The 16472-nt window shown below is 43.6% G+C and overlaps 1 protein-coding gene across 3 annotated transcripts in view; it reads right to left on the bottom strand.

The window, feature by feature from the left end:
- The window catches only part of AGK (acylglycerol kinase), a 48337-nt gene extending 36181 nt beyond the window's left edge, over window positions 1–12156 (bottom strand). For 2 of the 3 annotated variants that reach the window (XM_067536198.1, XM_067536201.1), the window contains exons 1-2: window positions 11893–12156; window positions 10592–10707 (exon numbers count right to left, since the gene is read on the bottom strand). In XM_067536198.1, coding sequence (XP_067392299.1) covers window positions 10592–10701 — 110 coding nt within the window. In that variant the 5' untranslated portion in view covers window positions 10702–10707; window positions 11893–12156. The remainder of the gene's footprint in view (window positions 1–10591; window positions 10708–11892) is intronic. The other variant, XM_067536199.1, reaches the window with a different exon arrangement.
- Window positions 12157–16472: the final 4316 nt, after the last annotated feature.

Here is a 16472-nt window from a genome sequence, read left to right as displayed (position 1 = left end):
TCTGCTGTCTGGGGAGGTATATGGAGGAGATATTGCCATACTGAATAAAGCAGTTCCATAATTTCACTGCTTCCGAGGATAAAGAGTGGGATCTTGCTACACCTTGCCTGTTGATGTAAAACATGCAGTCAATGTTGTCCGTCATGACTCTGATGGTGCAATGTGCGATCAGAGGGAGAAAGTGTCGGCAGGCACTGAGAACCACATAATAGTTCCAGGAGATTGATGTACAGGGTGGGTTCGGTAAGAAACCACCTGCTCTGGATTGTATGGTTGTGAAGGTGCACTCCCCAGCTGATCAAGGAGGCGTCAGTCGTTAAAATCAAACCCAGGCACAGGAGGTGCTACCACATCCACAGTGGAGCACCTATAGGGACATCACTCGAAGAATGATCAGTTAAATATGAAATATTTTGTATTGCTTTCTGTATTGTATTTACCAGCACCACATTGTGAAGTAATGAAACAGTTAATATAATACTACTCCTATAAGGAGGAGAAAGGCAGAGAGAAGTTACATATTTACCAGATGACTGATCTACCATATTGCCTGAAAGAGTGCATAGACATTTCTTATAACTATGGTCATATCCACAGGTAAACCATGAAGCAATTTCTACCCTGGACTTTTCCTCGAGGCTTACGGACACAGCTTATGCCTTACAGAAAAACAAATTTAAAATACAGCATCTGCTGGCTTATCCAGTGCTGCTTTCCCACTGTTGAAATTAACCATTACATTGCTTACAACTGGGCTAGTGTGGTTAGCCAGCGAAAGTGAAGGGAGAAGAAAAAAGGGGAAAAAGTGTCTCAAAGTCCAGCTCTTTGAGGAGTCCCATCCAATTCTCCAATAAGAAAGGTCACAGTGATGCAACTCCTTGGAAGGGTGGACAGAGCAGGAGGGGATTTTATTAGAAGAACCCACATGGGAAAATACTATTTATTGCTTTTGTAAATTAGTTTTTGGGGTTTTTCTCCCCCCCCCCTTTTTTTTTAAAATAGTGTTGCACATATGGATAATGGCCCTGATTCTAGAAGCCCACCACTACCAAGCCGCAGCACAAGGACCCTATTAGGGAAGGAAGGATACATGGCCGGAGTCCATCGCACTCTGGCTAGTCTGGGCTGCCCTGCCGGACGACAGAGAGCTGTTGTAGCACCATGTACATTAGACTATCCCTTGGGGCTCCTCTTACTCATACCTCCAGAATCCTGGACATACAGAGGTGCTCTCCACCCCCAGTTTCAGTCAGAACTGAGAAACAAGGCCAATATTTTACTTTAAAAAAATAAATAAATAAATAAGGGGAGTAATACATCTTCCTTTGTGCCTTATGTAGCACCAAGCACAGGGTCAGCACTTAACAACTAAACTACCAGAACAGCAGCTCCTAAAAGATGTTTGTTATATCAAAGAGGGCTTTGGCTTTTCCTGATAACTGCAGCATTCCTGCCATTTGGCATGACCAGAATATCAGTGTTTCTATTATAAGCTTGGCTTTGGGAGGATGTGAAAATCAGATGCTCAGTCTGAATCAGCTTCCCCAGACTTTGCGTTTATGCTCAATATTTTTAATGAAGTTAATATCAAAGAGATGCAGCAGCTGCTCAGGACGGAACCTTCAAAAAAGTGACAAACCATATCATCATCTGGCAGGCACATAAAGTGCAGCAATCAAATTAACGCTACCAATGACACTTAGCTTACTGGCAATGAGAGCCAAAGCCCTGTGAACCTTGCCAATATTTTCTGTGATGGAAGTTAGCTCTTTGTTTATCACATATGGAAGGTGAAAATGCACCACTTATTTAATACAGGTATTATACATAGTGCCCACCACTTTGATGCAATAAATATAAAGACCCACCCTGTCAGTTATGATTCAACAGCTGATCAAAAGCATCAGTGTAACAGCCTGGCAGCATTTGCCTGAAACACCCACTCTGTTAAGCAACTGTCAATCATGATAGGAAAGGGTTTAGCAAACTTAGTTTGACAGAACTCACTTAAGCAGGTGACTCATTATGCCACCTGGATATAGGGGAAGTGGGAGAGAGGACCTGGGGTGTGAGCTGAAAAGTATTTTGAGAAGCAGCCAAACCTGAGTAGAAACTTTGAACTGACTTTTATGTTATACTTGTTTTCTTTTTGAGTGAAGCCAATCCCATGATGGGGCAGAGTTTGGATGTTACGTTTTGCATGGAGTATGTCTATACAGCAGGTTGGAAAAGGCACCTGTTCACATTCAAACAGATGATTTGTATGTTGTACCCACAAAAGCTGTCGAGTCAGACCCCGTTGCCAGTCTTGGAGAGTTCCAATTCAGAAACTAGTACCAATACCAACTCAGTAAACCTAACTGCGGAGATGGAATGTAAGGAAGAGGCAATCTGTCACCAGTGGGTTCCAGACCTTTTGAGATCATAACCACTTAGGCCAGCCAAATCACAGAGTTTCTTTGATCTTGTGAAATGACTCCAACAATTACCATGCAGTAATACAACCAGATGAGGTTATATATCCTGTCCTCTTCCCACTTCCAAAGATGATTAATCTATATCACCTTGTTTTTGTAACTAAAGTCTCACGTAAACCTCTATTTGACTTTCAACAAAAGTGTGGGATTGTCACATAGCTGCATGCACACAGAGTACTTACCTTAAGCTTTCACCTTGCACCTTGAGCACATCCTTAAATATGATACTTGACAGTATATGCACAGGACAAAAAGAAACCCAGGGGTAAGCTGGCATAATTCCAGGGAAGGTCAATGGAAACACTTGTATGCAGCAAGATTGGATCCTGCCTTTACTTTTCCTGTGCTGCTGAAGCAGCCTCTATCCTGAATGCAAGAACCTGGATTTTTTCAAGCATTTGTATTTTATGAGAAATTAGCGTTTTGTAAGAACAGCAGTAGGGCTATAGTCTGGCACAGGCCAGGTATGGTACAAATTATACCCCTTCCTCTTCATCTCTCACATCTTACTTATATATTTTACTTTTCACCTGCAATACCTCAGCTATTCCAGTTCAGTGCCTCTCTCAAAGAGGCAACATCCACCACACTAGAATATTTAGATTTTGTGATATTCACAAATGGGGGGGACCTCCCATGCCGAACTCATTTTCACTTGTGACCTAAATCAATCAGGATGTGAACTAACGTGTCTGAAGGCGGAAGGCTAGCACACTGACCCACTGTGGCTCCCTGGGACAAATGGTGCATTTAAAAATTGTGTTTGCCCAGCAAGGCCGAGATACTAGCTCTTTGACCTTTAAACTGAGCTACCATAGCTCACCATCCTCTGCCATCTGACTAGAGTGGTGGAGAGTTACCATGCTCCAGTCTCCTTTTTCTGTTACCAGCAGTAAAACAAAAGGGGCATTTTCTTCATACCCAAAGGTAAGTTCTGGGGCCCATCCACTATAGGACTAAGCCAATTTTCTCACAGGAAAGGGGTGCAACCATGGAGAAATTAAGACGACCAAGTGCAAAATTCTTGCCTTAGATTGCATGTGCAGCCTTCAAAGTCAGACAGTCATGTGTGTATCTGCAGGGAGGATTGGCCATAAACAGGTACTTCAGAGTTCTTCTGTCCCTAAGCAAATCTAGGATGGCTCTGGCTGAATGCTAGAACAACAGCATCCTCACCCAAAAAGGGATGAACCTTGAAATGGCAAAAACTAAATGAGCTTTTTTCTGCAGAGTCTTGAGAAAATCTGAAAGGATGGAAAAGCCAAAGGGAGCAAAAAACCTTCCTTCAGCTGCAAATGAACAAGCAGAGCCTCAGACAGCTAATTCCAGGAAGTCAGAGGTTAATATGAATTGATGTCAAGCTAAAGCAAGCCTTTTCGTCAGACACTCCAGTAGTGCCAGAAACAGAAGCACAAGACTTCACTAAACCTTTAATCTGTTCTAAAAGGGTAGATATGTCTAGTCAAGTACGCCTCATGCATAGTAATTTAGCCTCAGACGTCAACAACAGCCAAACCTCACAGGCAAAATAATCTACATTCATTTCCTCTATTAAGCCCTTCAAGTGCTCCCTTGCATACCAGGTATAAGGAGCTAAATGCACCTCTAGTGGTCCCCAGTATAACCAGTACGTCAGCAAGGGAACACGGGTGCATGAAAAATGCTTCTACATTCTGACACAGCCCAGAGGCTACAGCAGATTCCATCACTAGAGGAATAACCATAGACAAGGATCCTGACCTGTCCCTGCTTCCAAGCAGCCACAAGACACATCCTCCACTCTAGGGAAAGCAGCCCCTAGATCAGGGGTGTCAAACTCGCTGATGGGGACGGGCCAAATTCACATAAACTGCACTTCACAGGGGCCATGCAATACCCTCCCCTTTTCGGCGGCGAGATTTCACAGGGGACCCTGTTGCCGGACTGACTGCATTGCCGCTTCAAGGGATTTCTAGGAGCAATACGCTCCGCCAAAACATTCTGGGCATCTTCCGCTTTTTGGCAGCAGAGTACTGCGGAGGAAGGTATTGCCACTTTAAGACTCTCTTGAAGTGGCAATGCCATACGCAGAGAAATGCGTCAGCACGACTCGCTTACACTGGCTGAACGCGGGCCGGATCAAAAAGGTTCGCAGGCCACATGTGGCCCACGGGCCATATGTTTGACACCCCTGCCCTAGATGTTTATGAAGAAACCCTGGACCATTAGACCATTCCCACATGATGTCCATCTGAGAAAAGTTAGCTAGTTTCCTAAGGATTAACATTCCTTTCTATTGTATTTACACAGTGCTATAGATGGACATGGAGCTGTCTATTTTTAACAATGTATTTCAAACCAGAATACACTAAAGATAAAACAAGAAAATTCTAAGCCAGAATGGATTACAAGGAAATCAGAAACAATAAGTAATAATAATAAAACAAGAGAATTAAAGTTTTAAGCAAAGGGGTATTTTAAAGGCTACTGTCCCATCAGGCTCAAGATACTCCTAGGAATATCCATCTTTCCTTTCCACATAAATCTGGCATACTGATGAGTGATGGGGGAAAATATTAGACTAAGTACACAAATAAATAATTCACACCCCTGCTTTTTGTCTTCTCTGTCTCCCGCCCCAGCAGCAGTTCTCCACAGAGCTCAATAAATAGCTATATGTCAAGCCTTGTTTTCAGGCACAAGAAATACTGTTTTGAGATAAAACAACAACACTTTGCAGTTATGTTTCATCTTTCAACCAAGGAACTCAAAGCACTCTGCAAATGAATTAATAATCCAAACAAAAACCACATCAGGTAGGAAAGTGTTATCCCCACTTTGTAGCTAGGAAAACCTGAAGCATAGGGAGGTTAAAGGAGCATCAAATTGGGGGAAAAAAAGATCTCACACTTCTATGCCTATTTTTGTTACAAGTAATCCCAACATTACTGAAACTGAAAGAGATTAGAGGGGCTGGTTTTTTTTAAAGCTCCCTACTATTTTTTTCCTGTTTATTTATGTTGTGCTTTTGACTTTGCGTATAGTCAATTTCATTGTTTCCTTGATGATGCAAGCCCCTTCCTTGGATCCTGCAGAAGTGTGTTTGCCAGGAAAAGCATGGTGGAGCCAAAACTGACAGTGAACAGGCAGATGCATTCAGAGACAGAAAGAAGAGGGGAGAAGGTTGTGCTTGAAAACATCTGGTGTGGCTCTATGGCCTATACAAGAGACCCTTCAACAAATAGGGGAGTGAGAGGGGGGTGGTGGAGGAGGAGGAATGTTTAAAACAGGATTAAAGAATCTCACAACATTCTATTTAAGTAGTTCTTTATAGTACAGAGACATCCCCACCCCCAACTCTCTGTGGCAACAACCAGGAAGGTCTGTTATAAGAAGGAAAACCAATAAGAAAGGTGGTTTAGGTGAACAGGGTCTAGAGCCAGGATCCTACTAGGACTCCCAACCACTGGTGGAGGATCCAACTGGCTTGTCAGCTAGATGCTGCTCCTGGATAACAGTCCATCCACCTTATTTTTCATATACATTTTTGGGTAGTGCGTTTAGTCCTCTGGCTTTCACACATCAAGTAAAATTTTCAAGCATTTAATGGGTATGAGATGACAATTTAATGTAAGTGGGAGTGGCCACGGGAGAGATCACAACAGTAAACTTGAACAGGGAAGCATGGCTGAGGGATATTTTAGAGTAGAAGAAAGAAGAGAGTGAAAATATGGAGGAGGTAAGGAACATAACGTAGGGAAAGAGATATAAAGGAATTGAAAGAAGAGAAAAAAATGCTGAAAACAACGTAAGGAAAGATACAGCATGATTATAGAAAAGAAGAGAAAAAGAGACGCAGAATTAGTGTTCCCAATTCTCATAATTGTATTGAGAGTTTTGTGATGGTGTTTTTCATAATGCCTCATTCCCTGGAGCCATGATTATGTGAAAAGCTCAGCTTTCATTTTAAAAAAAATTTAATCTTCTAGCTCTCATCATTGTGGCACAAATGTAAAACGCAAACCCTAAATGCTCAAGATTTCCAAAGGCAAGCAAAGAGATTCCAAAATTTAGTATTTTTTAAATCTCATGATTTCTAAAGCAATCTCATAATTTCTTTAAATGCTTGGAAAGCAGGACGGTGGATTGAAGCCCAGAAGAGATTTAAAGGGAAAGGCATTTAAAGGGGGGAAAGTGCTAGCAAGTCATATTTTTACAACAGAAGTAGAAAGGTGAAGGATAAATTTATAGTAATCACACACACAATAAATAGCACACAACTGTTTTATTCCTTTTAATTTCAGGGGATGTGCCAAATATGTATTTTTCACCTGGGCTAGTCTGTGTTGGGATTAGGTAAATTTTTCAAGTCCTTATTAGACTGTCTTTTCCTGTAAAAATTATATATAATCTACAGAGAGATTCTGAGACTAGGACACTGAGAATCTGAGATACTTTTCAGAGATGTAAGTGGAGAAAAATATGAAGTTCTCAGACCTACCAACCTTAACAATGCCTTGTAAGAGTTAAACAGAATTATATAGATTAGAGATAAAAGGACCTAGCAGGCATTTCCTCATCCATTCTCTCCTGCCTGTGTGGCATGATTTCCCACAGTATACTTTCCTGTGCTTTGTTCAACATAATCACATATCTGTAGGATATCCTACAGAACTTGAAATAATTGCCCAATTAAATTTCACTATTTAGAATGAATTTAAAAACAAGTAAAATTTAGTTTACACTAGTTACATGTAATTACATGGGAACATCCACATGAAAATCAGTTGCAATTTAAAGCACAAAATATACCATACGCAAAATGTTCACATTTTAAAGTAAGTAGAAAAGAGTACCCCAGAATATACCCTGTGGGACAAAGGCAGTAGAGTGATTGTCTCTTTCTGTGCCTTTGTTTCCCCTCCCACCCTTTGTCTGTTTTAGGCTGCAAGCTCTTCAAGGCAGGGATGCATCTCACTATGCGCATGTAAGTGCCCAGCACAGGGAAGTTATGATCTCCCACATGGGCCTTTTGTGCTACTGTAACCCAAAGGAATACAGCTCACATAAATGGACCGATGTGTCTTGGGGTGAGGGAGGAGTTGCATGCTGAAAAATGGAATTCTCTGCGCCCACTACTCTTCTTACAAGGCCAGGGGAGGAGTACTGAATTCACCTTCTGAAGGCCAGTGGATCATGCACTATGTTGACACACTGGGCACATATCCCTGTCCTGTTCACAATCCTCCCTGATTATTGCTGCAGAGGACTGCTCCACTGCACTGTATGTGGGGAGGGAGTGTGCAGGCACTCTCAATGGGCTCTCCACAGCTTTCCCCTCCCATCAGCGCAGCAGACACTGCTTGAACATGGTTTTCTTTGGGCACCCAGATGAGTGGGAAAAGTTCTCTCGTAGGAACCTGAGGTCTGCTTTTCTGTGTGCTACCTCTGGGGAAGGGAAAGGAGAGAACAGCCTCAGACTCTGACACCTCATGGAAAAAAAATCCTGAAAAGCCACGTGTTGAGACACTTCTACTTATAATTTCATGTAGCTGACTTTTTTTTTTTAAATTGGAGTAACGTACATTAAATCAGAACCTTAGTTCATCTGCTGTCAGTTTATTCTGCATTTGAAGTCGTCACGCTCTATGGTATCAATCAGTGCAACAATAACCAATCATTATCACAAAGAAAAGATTATGGGCCAAATGTTCTGCTGGTGCAACTCCCCTGAAGACAACTATGCCCCAAGATTTAGGTATAAAGGAAGAAGCGAAAGCAGATTGACACTTCAAAACAAAGATTCTTATTTAATGCAGATATCCCTAGGGAGAGAAAGAACAGGGAACAAGAAATAAAAAACAGAATACACAGCATAAGCAGATTTGTTTTCCAAAGTTTTCCACAGAGATCTTGGCAGTAATTTTAACGTAAGGGGGGGGAAAGAAACACTTAAGCCCTTGTCTCACTGATTTAACACACAGAAAGATGATGGAATGAACTGCAGCCCCTAAAGCAACAACAGTTCAGAATCCTTTGACTATATTTGCATTGTAGTGAAATCATGTTACCAGTAGGGATGTAAAAGGTTAACTGTTTAAATGGTAATCAGCTGTTTAAACGTTTTAAACAGCTGATTACTGTTTAAACTAGGGGGCAGAGGGGAGCAACAGCTGGGCTGGCTCTCCACCAGCAAGAGCAGCTGGGCAGCTCTTGTTGGCGGGGAAGCATGGAGCCCAGTGCCGAGGTAGCGTAGCACTGGGGGAGAGGGGTAGCCATAGCTAGGCTGGCTCCCCATGGGGGCAGGGAGGCACAGAGCCCAGATGCAACTACCTCACATGCTGGGCTCCGCACTTCCCCCACCAGCAAGAACTGCCCAGCTGTGGCTACCCCTCTCCCCCAGTGCTAACTGTTTAAATGATCAATTTTTAGAATGTTTAATTAATTTTTACATCCCTAGTTACCAGTAATTTTAAAAATAGAGACTGAAATACAAGTCTGTTTAAATCTTTTCAGAAACCAGTCCAGGATTTAGACCACTATGGGGAAAATTTATTCCAGAGAACAGAAACTGGAGAAACAGTGGATACCATACTACATATGCAGCACGCTTTAGTGCTGTTTTAGTTGGTGAGGAAGGAGTGGGAGATCTTATTCCAGGAGACAAACAATATTTTGGCTATGGCGGATGCTGACAAATCTAGTATGCAATCACTTGAACTAAAGTTCAGCTGATGCTGAAATCAAACATGTGCTTATTGATGGGCACTTGGAAATAGTACTTTAACATACAAATTAAGGCAGTAATTGCAGTAGTGTCAGATACAGTAGTTAGATGACCATTAGTGCTCTATCCACACAGTGTCAAGGGAACTACCAGTAGGAAGGTCAAAAACTGAGTGGGCATGAAGCCTGAACTACCAAATCCTTCCTGAAGGTGGCCCATCCAGTTATGTTGGTAGCACAATGACAAAGCAAGGCAGGGAAGTTTAAATGCCGCTGCCAATGCTGTACTAGTTACAGAACTAAAGTTTCCAAGGGCTGTGACTCTGGCATCTTTCATAAGAACTACATTCACAACAACAACAACACGGGGAAAAAACCTACCATAGCTGAGCTGAATTGTGCAATCAGATACACTTAGTAGCACTCCACAAGGACGCAGTGGCATGCCCGATATCCACAGGGGCACAGAAATCTGCACTAGAGGAACCATTTGCAGGCCAGGACCTATACTTTTATTAATTGCTAGAACATAGTCAAATATTTGTTGTTGTTTGAACAGACTGGATTTTACAACTTGGAAGAGAAAATCTCCCTGCTCCAACCTAATTCAGAGGTGATCCCTACTACTCCACTAGTCTGTCTCTTTAAGGTACTGTATGAACCGCCCCAAATTTATGACAGAGGAGCCACTGGATGAATTACTCTGGAAGCAGTCTTCTTAAGGACATGGCTGAATGGAAAGGGAACCACCATCACCCCAAAAGGCTTCCTGTGCTTTGAAAATATATTTTTAAAAAAAACATAGGTGAGCTTAAATGAGAGTTTCTCCAACAGGGCAAAGTGCAGTCTCAGAATATGGGGGAAAAAAAGGAAGACAGAACAAATATCACTTAAAAAAATTATGGTGCTTTCAAAAAAAAAAAAAAAAAAAAAAAAAAAAAAAAAAACCCCCCCAAAAACAAAAAACCCTGAGCCAATTACATAGAAGAGAACAGTTTTAACAGAAAAAAGGGTTCCTGCTGTCTGGAAATTTAAGACTATTTCAATTACTTTTCTTAAGGGACAAGTAATTTAAAAAAATAAAATTAATCCCTGTTGATGCATCAGAGTAACTGCAGTACCCACCTACACTTCCTAGAGCTAAGCTGCTGCAGCTTCTCTCTGGGCATCCATTCCATTGTAAAAACCTCACAGGGAAATTACAGTCTTGTCATTGCCCAGTAGGCTGTTCGCAAAACCTTTCTATTTAAAGGTTCCCAAGCAACCAGCTCTATCTATAACCACCTTTCTCAAGTTTTACAGATGTTTGCCCAACTTCATCACTGTCCAAGTGCCAAATTGAAAGATTTAGCAAAAATACAGACAAAGGCTCCTTGTTATTATACTTCTTTAAGCAAGGTAATAATTACCAGTGTTTTCCATAGAGCCAGTTTCCTCCCCAGGTGAACAAGCAGACCCCAACTGTGGTTTTCTTCCAGTGATTCTTGAGGGTTTCAAACATTCTGACCACCCCAGCCATGCCTATCTTCACCAGGCAATGCAGGAAGAGGATGGAAGAGGAGAACTTGTTGTTAGCATATCACACTGAGGCTTCCAAGAAGATTAATTCAATCTTATTACTTCTAAAATCCCTCCTCCTTTTCCCTTTAAGGAAACTTACACACTGACCAAGAGCTGTAAGTACCTATTCATAGAGGAAAAGGTCCATCTACACAGTTTTCCAGTTGTGGAAGGCATGTTTGTTACTCAGGCTATTTTAAGGCCTGGTCTACACTAGAGAGTGTAGTTGACAAAAGTCAGCTTTTGTCACCAAAACACTGCTGGAGTACACCCTGCAATCACCCCTCCACCAACAAAAGTGCCCTGTTTTTTCAACAAAATAAAAGCTTCTGGGGGCATAGTTAGGGCAACCATGTCAATGTAGACACTGCGCCCTCTTATATCAGTGATGGGGTGGTCATTCTTTCACCACGAAATTGACACGAAAGCCTAGACAACTGGTTCCCACGCCCAGAAAGAAGTCCAGGAGGGTGCTGTAAGCCTGGGTGGCTGAAACCCAGCTCCTGGCTGCGAGCCAGGACATGGGCTGATGCGAGCCTGGTGCCCAGCTGGGACTGGGGGTTGGCAGCTCACACAGAGCCCAGGAGCCTGTGGGCTCCAGGCAGGGAGCTGAAAGACGGGTCTCAGCTCCCCACAGGTCGGTGGAAGTGCTGCTGGGCAGGGCGCGCTGCACCGAGCCAAGGAGCACAGCGTGGGCATCAGCCACCAGCACTGTAATTACAGCAGCGGCTGTATTCGGATCAGTCCGAATTCTTTGTGCGTGTAGACAAGGCCTAAGGTCACCTAGTCATGGCTAACCGGGGAGGTGGAGGAAATCCTCTCCCTCCCCTGGCAGGTCAGTACAAATGCTCGTGTGTTTCCGCATCCCCCTCAAGGCCTGCACATGCCCCACCAGCTACTGCTGCTACCGGCCCCCACCGACTGGGCACCGCCACACACTTGGGCACACAGCTAGGTCAATGACCCAGACTCCCCCTGTGCTCTCTGGGCCGGCCGCCCGCCCGCCCCGCTCCCCCCTCGTCCTGCGCCGCCCGCCCCCTGCCACCCGCCCGCTCCCTCCTCGCCCGGGGCCTGCTCTGCCGCCTCTGCGCCCTTCCTCTCCCTAGTCCCGCTGCGCGACCTCCCCCGCCTGGGCCCGGCCCCCTCTCACCGGCCGGCCTGCAGCGGCTGCAGCCTGTGCCTGGCGGGCGGGAGCAGCCGGGGGAGCGGGGGCGCCTTCAGACGCTCAGCCGGGGACCGACGAGGCAGCGCGGCCGGTCCTTGCAGGCCACGCGCGGCGCCGGCGCCTGCTCCTCCTTCCTGTCGCCGGGACGCGCCGCGCCTCGCCCTCGGTCTCGGTCTCCGCTGGAAACCGCTCCCGCAGCGCTCGGTTCCGCGCGGGGCCTCGGGGCGGGCGGGGACCAAGCGACTGGGCTGAACCCACAGGCCAGGCCAGCTGTGGGGCCGCCTGGTTTGTTTATATATTAACGGGCGCCCTGTGTGCGGCCCGCGCCAAAGCCCTGCAAGGAGGGGCTGGGTCGGGCAGCTGCTGCCAATTAGGAGTCGATCAGCTCTAAAGCGTAGGATGGACGAAGCCTGAAGGTCCCTGTTGAAATCTGAGGGGGTTTTGCCCTTGGCTTCAATGGGGGAAGGGCCAGGATTTCACCCTTCCAGCAGGGTATCACTTACCACTCCTCGTCTTAGGAGCCTTAACACGACCCCATGCCCTCTGTTTTTCATGGGGCTGTGGCCTGGATATCCTTACCTCGATAGCGCTAATGCCAAGCATTCAAAAACCCTGAGGCAAGCCTCAAAGTATCATGAGATTGGCTTAAAAATAACGCGCTTTTAAAATATAATACAAGTGGGGTTCTTTTTATTTGCTTCCCGGTTTTTGAGCTTTTAGGGTTCATGTTTTCCAGCTTTGCCCACTCTCCTATGAGGGCTAGAAACTTGGGGTTTTTTTAAATGAAAGCTGAGATTCTCGGGTAATCAGAGGCCTCTAGGAGGTCAGGCCCTAAGAAGAATACCAAATATTGCTAGACTCATAAAATTGTTAGAGTTGGCAACCCTACAAGATCACCCTACTCCACTAATATGAACGGTGCTGGATGAATTGGGCCTATTTAGGAGATATTCAAACCCAGTTAAATCAGGGGTTCTCAATTTTTTTTTCTAGGCCCCCTTTGAAAATATTTCAGGCTATGACGACCCCCCAAAAAAGTGACTACCCCTCCCATGACATGCCATTACCCCCTCCCATGACATGCCACCCTTCTGTGCTGCTGCTGGGGTTGGCGCTGCCTTCAGAGCACCTGCCCAGCGGCTGCTGAAGGGCTCTGGCTGTCAGTCTGAGAACCCCTGAATTAAATGAATTAAAATAGATTTACATTTTTTGAGACATAAAGGGCTGAAGGGCTCTTGCTGTCAGTCTGAGAACCCCTGAATTAAATACATTAAAATACTTTTTCTGAGACATAAAATGAAATAATACTGCAACTGTAATTTGCGACTGGCCCTCAGCTCCCCTCCTGTATACCTGTCCTACTCCACAACTCTCTCTTAATAATGGGAGTCTGTTTGGAGACTAAGGTACTGTTTAAAGTCTCTTCTTCTGGATTGCTTGGTAAAGTTGGCACAAGCAAACAGTATACATTTTAATATAGCTAGATGTAAATGTATATATCTAGGAACAAAGAATGTAGATCATACTTACAGAATGGGAGACTCGATCCTGGGAAGTAGTTGACTATGAAAAAGATTTGGGGGTTTTGGCGGATAATCAGTTGATCATAAACTACCAGGGTGATGCTGTGGCCAAAAGAACAAATGCGATCCTCGGGTGCATAAACAGGAATCTTGAGTAGAAGTAGAGAGGTTATTTTACCTCTGTATTTGGCACTGGTACAGCTGCTGCTGGAATACTGTGTTCAGTTCTGGTGCCACAATTCAAGAATGATGATGATAAAATGAAGACTGTTCAGAGAAGAGCCATGAAAACTATTAAAGAATTAGAAAACATGCCTTTTGGTGATAGAGTCAAAGAGCTCAGTCTTTTTAGCTTAACAAAGAGAAGGTTGATGGGTGATTTGATTACAGTCTATAAATATCTACATGGGGAACAAATATTTAATAATGGGCTCTTCAGTCTAGCAGACAAAGGTATAACGTGATCCAATGGCTGGAAGCTGGACCTAGACAAATTCAGACTGGAAATAAGGCATACATTTTTAATGGTGAGAGTAATTGTTCATTGGAACAATTTACCAAGGGTCATGGCGAATTCTCCGTTATGGATAATTTTTAAATCAAGATTGGATATTTTTCTAAAGGATATGATCTCAGAATTAGTTTGGAGAAGTTTTCTGGCCTGTGTTTCACAGGTCAGACTACCTGATCACAATGGTTCCTTCTGGCCCTGGAATTTATTAACCTATGAATGAGTGGATATACTTAGAACATTAAATGACACAACAGGCGCATTGTACAGAGAAGTAGCCAGAATAATTAGCAGCAAAGATGTGTGTTGTACCAGAAATATTCATCACCAGTTAATCAACTCAAAACAGACCTTTTATTCCAGAGACAATTTGTTCCAGAGTATAAAATGGAATTTATGACTAGAGGGTTTTTTTCAGGGTGTCGCTATGTGAACTGAGCCTTGGCCTGGGAGTCAGGAAATCTGGGTTCTATGCCCATCTCCACCACTGACCCACTGTGTGACCCTGGGCAAGTTACTTCACTGTTTGTGCCTACTTAGTTGTTATGCACATGTCTTGTTTGGTGTATGTTCCCCAATAGGTACAAAACTCTTCTAATTGCTAAAATCCCCTTCCAGGGCAAAGTGGCTCTCACCCAATTTTCACTCACCCTGGACCTCCTCCCTTACCACCCAGCTGCCCTTTGTGCTCATGTCACATGCCATTCCTGAGCAAGTCATACTATGTACCCTCTACACTTGCCCCTGAAAATCAGCCCTATGCCTCAGTACAAGTCTTCTCCTGTTAACAGGAACTCCCAGGGCTATGAGGGTTTCTCCTAGCTGGCAGTGTCTCTCATGCATAAGAACATCAACATGGAGTCTGCTTAGTCCATCTGCTATCTGACTCCTCCTATGCTCACCCATAATATCATCATGCATATCCAGGAACAAAAGAGCAAAATGCCAAATTCCAATTATGTAGTAGGTGTGCAAAGGCTTCAAAGGCACCAGCTGGGACACACAAGACCCTGGTACAGCAGATGTAGCTGCTGGTACAATTTCTAAGACAAATTGTTTTTTTCACAGGCCATATCCTGGGGGCTTTTGTGCCTCTTGGGAGAAGGGAATCCTTCCCTCCACTGCTTTTCCAGCTCCCAGGTACAATATAACATTCATTTCTCTTGTAAGTCGGGGACAATGCACATGAGAGAGTGGCCATAGGTCTTTGGCTGTTCAAAAAGCCTGTCATGGAGAAGCCAAGTTGATGTAGGTGAGAATCCAGGAGGCATTCTGCCCTTAGCATTTGGGTGTACAGAAAAAAACAGACCAAAATATTTGAGTTCTTTCCCCTGCTGTGAGATACCTAATGTTTCATTTTATACTCTGGAACAAATTGTCTCTGGAATTTTGGTTTGATTAGCTGCTGATGAACATTTCAGGTACATGCTGGTACAACATACATCTTTGCTCCTAATTATTCCAGATGCATCTCTGTACAATGCACCTGTTGTGTTGTTGAATGTTCTAAGTATGTCCACTTATTCATAGGTTGATAAATTCCAAGGCCAGAAGATACTATTGTGATCAGGTAGTCTGACCTGTAAAACACAGGCCAGAGAACTTCTCCAAATGAATTCTGAGTTCATATCCTTTAGAAAAACATCCAATCTTGATTTAAAAATTGCCAGTGATGGAAAATTCACCATGACCCTTGGTAAATTGTTCTGCTGGATAATTACTCTCACCATTAAAAATGTACACCTTATTTCCAGTCTGAATTTGTATACCTTCAGCTTCTAGCCATTGGATCATGTTATACTTTTGTCTGCTAGACTGAAGAGCCCATTATTAAATATTGTTCCCCGTGTAGATATTTATAGACTATCTACATAACCTCCTCTTTGTTAACCTAAATATATTGAGCTCTTTGACTCTATCACTATAAGACATGTTTTCAAATCCTTTTATCATTCTCATGGCTCTTCTCTGAACCTTTTCCAATGTATCAACATCATTCTTGAATGGTGGGCACCAAAACTGGACACAGTATTCCAGCAGCAGTCACACCAGTGCCAAATACAGGGTAAATTAACCGATATTTCTACTCAGGATTCCTCTGTTTATGCATCCAAGGATCGCATTAGCCCTTTTGGCCACAGTGTCACACTGCTGGCTCATGTTCTGCTGTTATCCACCAAAACCCAAACATTTTTTTTCCGAGTCAGAGCTTACAGAATCATACTTGGTGTGCTGCTGACTGTTCCAGTTATATCCAGGTAGGACAGGATGACTGAATGTCCTACTTTTTATAGGATTGTCCTACTTTTTGCCTGTCTTAAGGCAATGTGGCCAATTGTCCTCCTTTTTAACACTGCCATCTCATTCTCCCTGTTTTGTGAAAGTATGATATGCAGTTATACCTTTTAAAAATGCAGGGACACTTTATGATGTCAGAAATAATTTTCACATGCTTATAATTTTATTTCCTATGCATATCTCTTCAAACATGTCAAGTGCATGTGTGCTTAATGAAGATTCCTCCCATGGCA

Source organism: Emydura macquarii, unplaced genomic scaffold, assembly GCF_026122565.2.
Source record: "Emydura macquarii macquarii isolate MOO-44397 ecotype Brisbane River unplaced genomic scaffold, CSIRO-AGI_Emac_v2 contig_3530, whole genome shotgun sequence".
Taxonomy (NCBI): domain Eukaryota; kingdom Metazoa; phylum Chordata; order Testudines; family Chelidae; genus Emydura; species Emydura macquarii.
Note: the sequence above shows the minus strand (reverse complement) of the source record. Positions and strands in the feature narration are given on the sequence as shown.